Below are 14614 nucleotides of genomic sequence, written 5' to 3'. Positions count from 1 at the left end.
AAATTTCATGTATAATAATACATGTATCTAGGTGTAGCATTTCATGTGTGAACATATAATTATGTCGATCTTGACTAAGTTGAAAGTGTCAGTTAGATTCGCCGCACAATCGGCAATACATGGAGTCCATTTAACATTTTGTTTTGGAAATGTAATGACCGAACCACAATTGTTGTGATATAAATGGATCAATTAGACCTTTATCACAAGTACGTTAAATTAAATTAATTGAAAATTCAACAACTTTAATGTCTTTTTTTTTTTAGATTTAAAATAAAATCTAAAAGGACACCCATTGGAAGTATAGAACTCAATCAAACAAATATTATAGCAGGCTCGGTTTGACTGAGTCTGTTCTTGACAAGAAATGAAATATGCTCCCGCCCCTAAGCATTTAATAAGGTGGAATTCTTTTATCCATAACCCTATCCCTACTGAATTTAAACTTTATGATATGTATCTATATGTGGCGTAAAACCTATACTTAATACTGCGCAGTTTAACGCAACGAGCGTATTTTAGTTAATCAAATTTGTGTAAATATGAATGACACTGCACAATTAAAATAACAATGATATGTATTGACATTTGGAGTTTCCGCTGGAATTTCAATTCACCTGAAAGATGACCTTGTATTATAAGTAAATGAAGTTTTTTTTATTAAAAGTATCTCACGTGCCGATAAATAGGTGTGGTTTGTAATGATAAAGCTACATTTCATTGATGATTGACTTGAAGTAGTTATTCACTTGTTTTTGCCTAAACTTTTAGTGAAACTACACGTAGTAATTATGTCTCCCCCAGGAGACATATTGTTTTTGCCCTGTCCGTCCGTCCGTCCTTCCGTCCGTCCGTCCGTCCGTACGTCACACTTCATTTCCGAGCAATAACTGGAGAACCATTTGACCTAGAACCTTCAAACTTCATAGGGTTGTAGGGCTGCTGGAGTAGACGACCCCTATTGTTTTTGGGGTCACTCCGTCAAAGGTCAAGGTCACAGGGGCCTGAACATTGAAAACAATTTCCGATCAATAACTAGAGAACCACTTGACCCAGAATGTTGAAACTTCATAGGATGATTGGTCATGAAGAGTAGATGACCCCTATTGATCTTGGGGTCACTCCGTCAAAGGTCAAGGTCACAGGGTCCTGAACATTGAAAACCATTTCCGATCAATAACTAGAGAACCACTTGACCTAGAATATTGAAACTTCAAAGGATGATTGGTCATGAAGAGTAGATGAGCTCTATTGATTTTGGGGTCACTCCGTCAAAGGTCAAGGTCACAGGGGCCTGAACATTGAAAACCATTTCCGATCAATAACTAGAGAACCACTTGACCCAGAATGTTGAAACTTCATAGGATGATTGATCATGAAGAGCAGATGATCCCTGTTGATTTTGGGGTCACTCCGTCAAAGGTCAAGGTCACAGGGGCCAGAATATTGAAAACCATTTCCGATCAATAACTAGAGAACCACTTGACCCAGAATGTTGAAACTTCAAAGGATGATTGGTCATGAAGAGTAGATGACCCCTATTGATTTTGGGGTCACTCCGTCAAAGGTCAAGGTCACAGGGGCCTGAACCTTGAAAACCATTTCCAATCAATAACTTGAGAACCACCTGACCCAGAACTTGACCCAGAATGTTGAAACTTCACAGGATGATTGGTCACGAAGAGTAGATGACCCCTATTGATTTTGGGGTCACTCCGTCAAAGGTCAAGGTCACAGGGGCCTGAACATTGAAAACCATTTCCGATCAATAACTAGAGAACCACTTGACCCAGAATGTTGAAACTTCATAGAATGATTGGTCATGAAGAGTAGATGACCCCTATTGATTTTGGGGTCACTCCGTCAAAGGTCAAGGTCACAGGGGCCTGAACATTGAAAACCATTTCCGATCAATAACTAGAGAACCACTTGACCCAGAATGTTGAAACTTCATAGGATGATTGGTCATGAAAAGTAGATGACACCTACTGATTTTGGGGTCACTCCGTCAAAGGTCAAGGTCACAGGGGCCAGAACATTGAAAACCATTTCCAATCAATAACTAGAGAACCACTTGACCAAGAATGTTGAAACTTCAAAGGATGATTGGTCATGAAGAGTAGATGACCCCTATTGATTTTGGGATCACTCCGTCAAAGGTCAAGGTCACAGGGGCCTGAACATTGAAAACCATTTCCGATCAAAAACTAGAGAACCACCTGACCCAGAATATTGAAACTTCATAGGATGATTGTACATGCAAAGTAGATGACCCCTATCGATTTTGGGGTCACTCCATTAAAGGTCAAGGTCACAGGGACCTGAACATTGAAAACCATTTCCGGTCAGTAACTTGAGAACCACTTGACCAAGAATGTTGAAACTTAATAGGATGATTGATCATAAAGAGTAGATGACCCCTAACGATTTTGGGGTCACTCTGTGAAAGGTCAAGGTCACAGGGGCCCGAAGCTTTGAAAACCATTTCCGGTCAGTAACTTGAGAACCACTTGACCCAGAATGATGAAACTTAATAGGATGATTGATCATAAAGAGTAGATGTACCCTAACGATTTTAGGGTCACTCTGTGAAAGGTCAAGGCCACAGTGGATCGAACATTGAAAACCATTTCCGGTCAGTAACTTGAGAACCACTTGACCCAGAATGATGAAACTTCGTAGGATGATTGGTCATGCAGAGTAGATGTACCGTAACGATTTTAGGGTCACTCTGTTAAAGGTCAAGGCCACAGGGGCCTGAACATGGAAAACCATTTTCAATCAATAACTTGAGAACCTCTCGACCCAGAATGTTGAAACTTCATAGGATGATTGATCATGCAGAGTAAATGACCCTTATTGTTTTTGGGGTCACTCCGTTAAAGGTCTAGGTCTCAGGGGCCTGAACATTGATAACCAGTTCCGATCAATAACTTGAGAACCACTTGACCCAGAATGTTGAAACTTCATAGGATGATTGAACATGCATAGTAGATAACCCCTATTGATTTTGGGGTCAGTCTATTAAAGGTCAAGATCACAGGGGCCTGTTCATGTAAAATCATTTTTTGGAAATAACTTGAGAACCACTTGACCTACAATGTTGAAACTTAATAAGATGATTGGACATGCAGAGTAGATGACCCCTATTTTTTTGAGGTCACTTGATCAAAGGTCAAGGTCACAGGAGCCTGAACAGTGACTTGAGAACCACTAGGCCACGAGTGTTGAAATTTAGCGGGATGACTGGACATGCCAAGTAGATGATCCCTATTGCAGCCAACCATCAGTGTCTCTTTGACTTTCGCTCCTGACCCCTATTGACTTCTTGCCTATAGGACTTTGCATTGGGGGAGACATGCGCTTTTTTACAAAAGTCTTTTCTAGTTTTCTATAGAGACGAATCAGTTTATTTGGACGTTTTGGATGTTAATATGTAATCATTCAACAGATTCTCCTTTGTAGCAGATAACAATATTTAAATATATACGGAAGTGTGTCATTTAGTACTCGTTGCATAAATAAAGAACACGTCAAAAACAACCCATGCGTTTTGAAAATAAGTTATGTCGTTACAAAACATAATTCAGAACTGATTTATTGCATGGTCTTAATATTGACAGTACATATACATGTGAAAAAGTAGGATACATAGTGTTCCTGCTTGGCATATGCAACCAATAAAATGAAACAAAGCTTGTTGTAAAAGATTTTAATAGAATGTCTGATAGATGTGCAACACTAAATAAAATGGGTTTGCATAAAGCTTGTGCATTTAACTCCTGACCTATTTTTGAAGTCTAAAACGTGTGTATGACAGCACTCACCATAGGTTGTCAGAAATGAACACACAATTATAGAAATTTGAATAGTACTGCTATATATTAGGAAAAAAGAAAGCAAAGCTATGTGATAACGGAAACTTTTTTAATTATAAACATACATCAAAAACAAAACAACGATATCCATAAAACTGTATGTATTACAGCCATATGTGTATTTTTCTTAGACATCATTCGAAACATGTAAATAGTAGCATATTTTTAACTGTATGAACCACAAATAATTAAATTATGATTCGAATGCACAAAACACTAAATGATACTGCACAGGTCTTACGCATGAGATTGCGGTTACAAATATAGCCGATATGAATTTATATAGAAATTTGTCAGCTTAAAGAGAATTCCTATAGTTTTTTTCCTTTCATAGAATTTTTTTAAATTCACATATATGATAGGAAAATTTGTGCTGAAAACAATGAACAAATAAAAACAATTGGTCACCAGGCTTGTTTTTGTGAAAAATTGTTTTGAACACACCCACTGTTGCTGAAACTACTAGCGATTTTTCAGCATTTTCATAATTTTCTGCTTTTTTATAAATGCCAACCAAAAAATACATCAAGACAGCAAAATAAGGTTTTTTTCTTTTTACAGATTTTATTATATACTTATTTGATATGATAGTCATATTTGTAATACTCTATTCTTACAATAATGGGTACAAATGAAAAAAACATATTGTTTCATATTTACTTTTGTGAACTTTTTTCAGTGAAAAATACCCATAGTGAAGATACTTTTTTTAAGTTTTGAAAAAATCTTTCATAGCATTTTTTCCTGTTTTTCTTGTGTATAGATAATTGTATTGTGAGCATAAAAACGGCTAAAAATGTATGGGTCACCAGGCTAATTTTTATGTTAAGACCGCTAGAATACAACACCTGTTCGGGCGGAAAAAGGCGCGAAAATGGCCAAATTGAATACATGTATGTCTGCTAGAAGTTACAAAAAAGTTTTAAAAATTCCTAATTCTTTCTATAATTGAATACTAAATAATCTGAAAGGTGATAATGTCTTATCAGTACTAAGTCAATTATCTTACATTATATGAAGAACACTGTCTTTGTACTAAAATGCGATGTGAAACACAACCATAAAAATAGCAAGATACCTGTCAGGCATGATACTTGTCAATACAACATAAACCAGTATCAACATTTGATTACTGATAAAACTTATCAAAAATGTTATTTCATTCAAGATTTCTCATATTTAAGACTGTCTGTAACATGTTTCAACAAATGATGACTTCAGTTCAGTTGTCCATAGAAAGCGTCGGCTGCGCAGAAAGATGCGCATAAAAAACTATCGGAATTCCCTTTAAGCTTGGTTCCTGACGAGGCCGGGCATGGTCTTGCTATTAGATAGCCATTTTAGAAGAGCCATTATGATCCGAAGGAGGAATCATTTGCAACTTAGCGTAACCTGGGCAGCTATCGCCCGGACATCTATCATGTTTGCTATCACAGACTTTCTCTTCTTGCTGTCTTGACACTTCGTTGAAGTTTTCAGTTTGTGTTTCATCATCTTGAACAGCAGGAATAGTTAGGTCAATCCCAGATTCTTTTGAATATTGAGATATTCTTCTGTCCGATTCATCTTTGACCATTAATGATGACCTAAATACAGAAAAATGTACACACTCCCTAGCCGTATGTAGACAATAATGCTCAAAATCTACTGACACTTTACAACTTGGCATATAAGTCATAATTACAGTATTGCTGGTATTGCTGCATGAATTCATATCTTGGAAGATCGTTGTATCTAACTGAAATGTCTGCAAATAATGGGATCTTTAAACAATACTATATCTAAGATTTCTGAAATCTGAATGCAAATAAACAGTTTTAAGTGTCATATTCAATTCACATATTTAACACATCTCAACTATTACTTACATTTCCTGTTTCTCTATGTCCTCTCGTGTCTGGTTCCGCCTATGCCATCGTCTACACAGGCAGAATAATGCTATAGCCACTGTACATGCAAGAAATCCTACTAATGCAAACAGTGCCGCAAGCAGTGCAGAATATTTGCATTCCAGAGACTCTATATTTGAAGTTTTCTTAGTTAGGCCGCTTTCAAGTGATATAACTCTACTCTTTTGTAGATTTGTTTCTAAAAATAAAAGAAAGCCTTCAGGTTTTTAAATTACAAAATAGGAGCAATTTACAACTTCGTATAATAATGTATTCATTGTTTTTCAAATTAGTCATGTTAAGACATTATAATTAGGCTTTAAGATAGATGTAAATATATATGTGTAAAATGCATGGCTTTAAATATGTCTATGATCATTTGATATATTTTTCATATCTTACTAATCTATTCGGAATTAAACAAATACAAGTAATTTGCCAGTTTAATGTGATTTATTTAACAAATAATCAAGGCCTTCGCGTTGTTTATCGTCTAATTTACCACGGTTCAGAGTTCAGATGCGTAGGAATTGAACCACGAGGGCGTTAGCCCGAATGGTTAAATACTAAAGCATCTGAACGATGAAACGTGGTAAATTAGACGATAAATTACAAGAAGGTCTTGATTGTTTTCATTCTGACATGCAGGTTAATATATTTCAATAAATATTATGCTGGAATTCGTTTACGCGAGGAGTAATGTATCGGACGTCAGGCGGCTACATGACGTCAAAATTGACGTCATAATGCTCTCTTGCCGGTCCGTGCGTCAACCGTTGTTTATCGCAGGATATATTGCGTTTGAATTTCTTCTTTGTATAACTGGAAATCAATTCGAGCCATGTTAGAATTATATTTTACTCGCGATTCTTGATAAAAGCAGACAGACTCAAAACATACAACTTTGCCTCTTGCACCTGTTTAGGACTTACACTCAACACTTGTCAAAGTTTTCTTACCATTGTGAGATATTTCAAGTTCTATTTGCAGATCTTGTAATTTCCTAGCGATATCTGATTGCAAATCCGCCAGGTCCTCTGTTTCGCTGTCTTCAGAGTTTGTATTTTCTTTTAAATATATTGAGCGTAGATACATCAAGATCCCAGAAAAATTAGCTTTCAAATCATTGTTTTCTTTTGAAAATTCTAACCGAATTTTGTCCTTCTCAACGTCCACTGTCTTCTCTGAAAGGCCAATATTAGCAGTTAGGGATTAAGTCATGCTTGCATTGTACAGTGTTTGCCATTAACTTATCGATGACACAAACTAAGAGTAATATAAATAAATAAATAAATAAATAAAAATAAATTAGCACGGTTATGATTCATCATTGACTGCTACAAATGCCATATTAAACAGCGACAACGTTCATAATTTACAAATTATACTACGTTTATAATATGAACATACATACATGCTATTTGTACAACATTTATAATACAACATTTCATCAGTAAAACAGAAATACATTCATTAGAAATTCGTATTTAATTATTTTTACTCAGAGAGAGATGGATTTTAGATATACTGACTGGTACAATATAGGTTGCACCCTTGTGCCTCTTCTTTAGTTCCGCACAACGTTCTAAGATATTCGTTGTCGCAAGATAGGCAGTAAAACTCTCCGTCAGGGTTAACACAAGCTGTATATCCCCAGCGCTCACATGTCAGACCTGAGACGCCACATGGAAATCTCTCAGCTGGTAGGTGTAGTGCTTGACTACTGGCCAAAGAAAGACTTACTAAAACCGTAAATATGACTAGCAAAAACTTCTGTCCTAACTGTACATTTATGAGATCGAACAATTTTGTTGCAAACTGAAACCTTGTGTGTAGAATGGACATATCTACGCTTCGATTTTGTACAACGTGTTGTTTAGTCAGTGACTTCATCTATCTGAAACATAATAAATTCTAGGGATTTATTTTCATTTTCATATAAATTATGCTAAAAGTCGATATCTTACATGTTCATTATAAAACCGCATATAGAAAATAATGATAAAATAAAAGATATACAACTCAATTTAATATTATGACATATTGCGAGTACATAAACTATTGTTAAGACTGCCTTATCATAACTCTTGTTCACCATAACGTAAAGTCTTAGAAGTACATACCATTTAAATAGTCAATATCATTTTACAATTATCATTGTAAATACATATTCATTAACCAAGAGGAAACCTTCAATCATGGTTCTTCACCATCATGATTTTATCCGAGCACACCTTAACCTCATCATCATTATTTAAAGGTGTTATTGTAATGTATTATAGTATATTCTATAATGTATTTTATAATATATAATATCATACGTTTTCGTTCTCTTTTAGTATAATAAGACATATCAGCCATTTCCCCTCTCGCTTACCGAACAATCCAAAATAAATAATAGCCATCATCCCTGCAATAAGATTTTTCATGCAATATTAATTGCAGTATAATCTTGTCCTTGGCTACTGTATCCAGTAAATCCTACTACGAGAGTGCTTCATTGTTGTTGTGGCCTCATGCATACGTGCTGCAAATATGACGCAAAAAATCCCCACTGGGGTTTCCGTTAAGGCGAAGTTACAATTTTAGTTGTTTTTCTGACTGAGACGATATAAAATAAACAAATTACTCTATAACAGTGATCTTAACATAAGGGAACGAAAAAACAGCGAAAAATATCACTCTTCAAAATTCTATTAATTTTGATGCACTCATTTTAAAAGATAAAAGCTTAAAAACTGCGGATTTATAATGGGGACTGAAACCAGAGGACAACATTAACCTATTATGGAAATTCCGGTATAACCAAATGGTTATGAAATTTTCATGGTTTGATAAGCATACGGCCGACTAAATAATATTGGTTTTCATTCACAAGGTCCCAATATAATTTTCGTTATAAAACAGCTCAAATATTCTTAGATAACCGCGAATAAATTCTTATCTTTATCAAGCATTGAAGATCTGCTCTCATTTTAATACACAGTAAGACAATTCATACAAATTGTGCCTAAATCTTTAGTGACATTTCTGATCGAATTAAGGAAAAAAATCAAACATTAAAAGCCACATTCAAAGAATAAAGCCAAACGTTTTGTTATCAGTGCATGAACGTATTAAGACAATTTATGTTTTCCTTCAAATACAAATAATCAAGCCCATCTGGCCAGCTCCGGTCAAGCTTAAGGCTACCAGACATCAGGTCCATACGATATCGAAGGACAATGAGTACGTAACATCACTTACATCATTACATATTTTGCGTTTATCCGAAATAAAAGATATCACTTGAATAATTAATCAGTTTAAAGCAGGTACGTATACTCTATTAAACGAAACAACAACAAAATGTGCTTAGCCTTGGGAAGTACGTCGGAAAAGAAAGACTACACAGCTCATTTTTGTACTTGTTATATTCTGCTGTTATCTCGCTTAGTTAACTAAATAAGCAAGTGTATGACTTACACACAATAAGTCTTTAATATATGTATATAGGTAAAAAACGTAGGGGCGTGGATTCGGATCATGTACAATATTTACCTTTGACGAAACATTTGTCCAAATAGTTCCATACTGAAAAGAGAAAAAGATCGGCGTTAAGGCAGTAAAAGGCAGTGATATAAGAAAAGGGTTAAATGGTTGTTTCCCTACAAGTTCGATCATGATGTTCCTTTCGAACTTACCAATTTTCATACATGAACGGCGGATTTATTAGAGTCACACCTGTCCGTCCGTCCGTTCGTCTGTCCATCCCTGGCTAGTATATCTAGTATATGTTTCATTGTTGATATATATATACTGTGCATGTATACGTGCTCTTAATCCCCACTGGGGTTTCCGTTAAGGCGAAGTTACAAATTTAATTGTTTTTCTGACTGAGACCATATGCAACAAACAAATTACTTTATAACAGTGACCTTAACATATTTGAACGAAAAAAGAAAGCGAAAAATATCATTTCTTCAAATCTTTATTAATTTTGATGCACCCAGTTTAAAAGAAAACAGTTTAAAAACTGCGGATTTATAATTGGGACTGAAACAATTTAACCTGAGGACAACATAAATTTATGGAAATTCCAGTGAATTTTACGTTTATGCGAAATAAAACTTACCGCTTAAATAATTAAACTACGGGTAGTACTCCCGCACGATAATTTAAACGACAGCAGTTTATATTATCGTTTGATTGTTATGGCTTTCATGCATCGTTGAACTCAAAAATGTTGTCAATGATAGAAGTTAAGTGGATACTGTAACTTTATACAAAAATATTTTCTGTATTGATACGTTTTAATGAAGAAAAATTATTATTATCAAACATGTTCTCGTTTGAGTTATCGTGCGGAATTTATAGTACATTTTCTTCATTAAACGAAACAAAAACAAAATGTGTTTAGCCTTGGGAAGTACGTCGGAAAAGAAAGACTACACAGCTTATATTTGTACTTGTTATATTCCGCTGTTATCTCGCTCAGTTAGTGTATGACTTGGACACAATCAGTCTTAAATATATGTATATAGGTAAATACAGTAGTAGCGTGGATTCGGATCATGTACAACATTTACCTTTGACCGAAAATTTGTCCAAGATCGGCGTTAAGGCAGTAAAAGGCAGTGATATAAGAGAAGGGTTTTAGTTGTTTCCTTACAAGTTCGATCGAACTTACCAATTTTCATACCATCAGGTACAAAGTATATGGCGGATTTATTAGAGTCACACATGTCTGTCCGTACGTTCGTCCGTCCATCCGCCCATCGTGTCCGCTGCATATCATCTTAACCGCTGAGGTGATTTTCCCAATACTGGCATCAGTTATAAAAATACAGAGTTTATAGTCAATACCACTAGGTCCAATATAGATTGCATGGCAAAAGACAGCTTTACTTCTTGTCAACTCCGTATTAACTGACCCGTTCAGAAGATTGAAAAAAAAAACCCAAAAAACTAACATTTATTGTTTACATCCAAAAGAAAATGTACAGGACGCACAACCGAAGTCATTGGATCTAAGGTAAAGTTCACATTTTGGGGTCAGATGTCATGAGGTCAGATGTAATACATTTGAAAATCTTTGATTGAACGTTTTCAGTATGAAAAAATACATTTTTTTTTGGTCCAACTTGGTGTCTGCCATTTAATTTTATGGCTTCAGTTTTCAGTTTTACAAATACTTATTAACTTGTATTTTTCAGCGCATTGTGGTCAGTTACTGAGAATCATTTGCCTAAGGTGAAACGTGAAGTCATGTTTTAGATAATGGACCAGAAACCAGATACACAAGTTACTGGTGTACATTTCTTACAAGTAAAAGTGTGTATTTAGATTATTTCATTATTTTAAAGCTTTGGTGCTTAAAGAATAAAAAAAAACATTTTATATCGTAAAATTTCAAGAGTATTTCAATTGTTCATCAAAATCTTTTTAGCTGATGTAGTTCTTACCTCCAAATTAGGAGGGTTTATTCCTCTACCACACACCTCCTCAATTTCTACTCATCAAAGTCACTGAGTTAAAGAAACGCAAGAAAATCAGTATTTTTAGCTTTTTTCCTGTTTCCATTATTTTACAGTATGTTTGCCAAAGAATGGAACTGCCCTATGTGAATCCTAGGTCACTAGATATACCTCGACGTATGGAATGTTTGTCTTCAGCTCAAGTTTGTATGATAAAAAGCTGAAGCCACCTTGTTGTAGTTTAAAAGGTATGCATGCCTAACTCTTTCATCATCGCCAATTGTGTTAATTAGGGAAAAGTTGCGAATTTCCATCATTTATCTCCATTTTGCTCTTACATTACTTTCATCTCATCTTTGCCAAAAGCTTAAAATGAAAAAAATCAAATAAATGTTGTCAGGCATCTGTTTCTTTTTGTCATTAACATTTACTCTAAAACCTTTTAATTTCAATTTTCAATTAAACTTGCACAGAATTCATAGCCATATCAGGACTGCTCTCAGAACGGACCAAATTGTGGAACTTGCTGCATTTCCGTTCAACTAATTTCAACCAAAGTAGCAAAGTAGCTAAACGCTATTTCTTTTCTTTTAAGAGCCATCACCATTATTACTGTGGGAATTATATGCCCTTATATTGTTTCCCCCGTCTCTGCATTCTAGTTTCGGTTTTTGTTTTGTAACGGATATCAATCAAAGTTAATATCACAGTTCCTTTTTGATACAACGAGAGTCTACACTACTTTCAGGGACCTTTATTTGCTTTCCATATATGGCTGTAAACATTTAATGTCGAATAAAGTTACATGATACAACTGGATATCACCAGAAAAAATAGATAAAAAATAAACTTGAATGTTGAAAAAGCATGGCTGCCATGGACGTGCTAGTTACATTTTTGAGACTCTATTAAAATATGAGTTGAGTTGAGTTGAGTTGAGTTAGTAAATTTTTAAATTGTCCTTGTATTTCAGGATGCGATAGTTTTGATACTGGAGCTGTACTTCTGTCACCCAGTACAGAAGATGAAGATCCCAGATCGATAACTGTATATAAGAATATTAAATATATGCAGTTCTTTACCATTCACGGGGCAGATACAAAAACACTTCCAACTGATCAATATATTTACTCGTTTTGTTTATTTGATAAAAGTATGTTGATTATTAAACTCTAAAAAAAACCTTAAACCTAACAGTTAGTATTTTATCTAGGTGACATATTTAAAAATATTGTAAGTACCGACAATTGTCTTGTAACTTCGTTATACTATAGCATAGGTTATACTCGGTATGTTTTTATTTTGGGTAGTTTAAGCGAGCAGTGCGACTTGGTGTTTTTAACATCATTTATAAGGCCTGTGCATATCAAATCGTGAAATTAAAGCAACGAGAAAAATATATAATCTGCAATATTCTAGTGAATCGATGAAATAACAACAAAGGTTATAGAACTTAATTTGTCGAAATGTTTTTAAGTGTGTACTTTTGATTAAAAACCTACATTGAATTGTATTTAACGCTATTTTGCCATATTATATTTGTGAAAGAGCAATGACATCACAATGCCTAAGATGTTTTAGACACTACCCCCTTCCACTCCACACAGTAAGGTGTTCTTGATTGAAGATATTGTTTAATCGGTGTATTTGATAGTATATAGTTTGTAGGAATTATATTATGGTGGAGGAATAATATTACTACATCTTTATTTTAATAAGACTAACAACGTCTGCAGTTTTACCACATATTTGATGTTTTATTGCTGTTTTATACGGTGGCACAGAGGTGACATCCGCAACACTGTATTTAAATTGTGGCCACAACTTAGTAAATTGCGGCCACAACTTAGTAACTTGGGTAACAGGGTTTACTAAATTGTGGCCACAATTTTCTGGGTAACAGGGTTTACTAAATTGTGGCCACAATTTTCTAAGTTGAGGCCAGGATTTACTAAGTTGTGGCCACAATTTAATAAGTTGTGGCCACAATTTACTAACTTGTTGCCACAATTTACTAAGTTGTGGCCACAAGTTACTAAATTGTGGCCACGATTTACTAAGTTGTGGCCACAATTTACTAAGTTGTGGCCACAATTTAAATACAGTGTTGCGGATGTCACCTCTGTGCCACCGTAGTTTTATGAATATGAACACATCCCCTAAAATTAGATCAAATTTCATTTAGTTTATATCAGCTGTACAGTGAGTTAAATAATAATTACCTTAATAAATTCTGCCTTTTTACTACAATGAATGTTGAAGTTAATCTATTGTGATCGCCCTCGGAAGTCCAGTGTCGTTGTTTACAATTTACTGTAGGTCACAATATTCTACCAATCTTAATGAATTTTCATCAAACTATATGCCTCAATAAAATTTACGAAGAGTTTGTTACTGGATAATCTCGGGTTGAAATCAAGTGCACTTGGCCACTCATACAAAACCATTGTTACTACTTTAGACGCCACATTTTCTACCTGGTCAAGCTCGACATAGCATATGTACAATAAAAATCTAAGCCAGCTGAGCGATACAGGGCCTATGCGGTCCTTTTGTTAGTTCTTTCTCTAAAAGGAAACAAAACTTATGTCCGCCAGCACCAACCTCAGTGTAGAATAAACCTTAATTTAATACTCAAGATACTACATTTTCAGCTGATCTACATGAAACCGTGTATAATACTTATATTATATAACAAATTAAAAACAAGTTATGTAGTCGAATCATAGAAAATCTTGTTCGGAGGCATTGTTTCTACTTAAGCTACATAAAGCTTGGTCAGAATATAAAATTTTATATGAATGAAATCTAAGTTAAGTTCAAAACTTTCAAAACAGTCATTTGGAGTCATCCAGATCTTAGAAAAAATGTTAATAAACACGAATGAGCATTTTATATATGATCTATCCAATACCTGGTCACAATGTTTGTCTTTATAAAGTCTTGGTACAGTTAGAAACTGGATCATCTGAGCTTAGAAAGAATGTCACTAGTTAAAATAATAGGAATGCTTTGTTAACACTCAATAAATGGGAGACAAACCGTGCATTCAGTGTTTGCGTCCCTCTATCTTTTCAACTTCCTATGCTTTTTTGAAAAGTGTAGAGATTTACTGAAGTGAGATACATTGATTGTATTATTCTTGCCTGAACTGACTATTGGAAAAAGAATCTCTAACAACAAAAGAAACAAAATATATAAAGATCCCATTTAGACATAAACTTTCCTTGTAAGCAATTTTGTAAGAAGTTAGTGTAGAACAAGAACAGGACAAAATAAGTATCTAAGCTGGATTAAATATAATATGAGACGCACCATGAGAAAATCAACGTTGTGCATTTGCGACCAGCATGAATCCAGACCATCCGCGCAGTCTGGTCAGGATCCATAC

At 34.8% G+C, this 14614-nt stretch overlaps 1 protein-coding gene and 1 long non-coding RNA gene across 5 annotated transcripts; one reads left to right on the top strand and one right to left on the bottom strand.

Annotated features, from left to right (window-relative positions):
- Nucleotides 1–3913: 3913 nt before the first annotated feature.
- On the bottom strand, nucleotides 3914–9526 carry LOC123563289 (uncharacterized). 4 transcript variants are annotated; one of them, XM_053530742.1, is made up of 8 exons: nucleotides 9451–9526; nucleotides 9308–9340; nucleotides 8145–8368; nucleotides 7588–7664; nucleotides 7300–7539; nucleotides 6727–6951; nucleotides 5747–5966; nucleotides 3914–5464 (listed from the first exon to the last, which is right to left on the bottom strand). In XM_053530742.1, exons 4-8 carry the CDS (start codon nucleotides 7658–7660, stop codon nucleotides 5206–5208), a joined length of 1017 nt encoding a protein of 338 aa, XP_053386717.1. In that variant the 5' UTR covers nucleotides 7661–7664; nucleotides 8145–8368; nucleotides 9308–9340; nucleotides 9451–9526; the 3' UTR covers nucleotides 3914–5205. The 4 variants fall into 4 exon arrangements, with proteins under 4 accessions (XP_053386717.1, XP_045211944.2, XP_053386728.1 ...); XM_045356009.2 differs by having other exon boundaries at nucleotides 7300–7664; XM_053530753.1 differs by lacking the exon at nucleotides 8145–8368 and having other exon boundaries at nucleotides 9451–9491.
- A 139-nt stretch (nucleotides 9527–9665) lies between these two features.
- LOC123563297 (uncharacterized) lies at nucleotides 9666–14253 on the top strand. The gene is made up of 5 exons (XR_006688779.2): nucleotides 9666–10290; nucleotides 10963–11080; nucleotides 11340–11471; nucleotides 12197–13009; nucleotides 13285–14253. It is a non-coding gene; the product is annotated as an uncharacterized LOC123563297 (long non-coding RNA).
- The last annotated feature ends 361 nt before the right edge of the window (nucleotides 14254–14614 follow it).

This window comes from Mercenaria mercenaria, chromosome 2 (assembly GCF_021730395.1).
Source record: "Mercenaria mercenaria strain notata chromosome 2, MADL_Memer_1, whole genome shotgun sequence".
NCBI classification, from domain to species: domain Eukaryota; kingdom Metazoa; phylum Mollusca; class Bivalvia; order Venerida; family Veneridae; genus Mercenaria; species Mercenaria mercenaria.
Note: the sequence above shows the minus strand (reverse complement) of the source record. Positions and strands in the feature narration are given on the sequence as shown.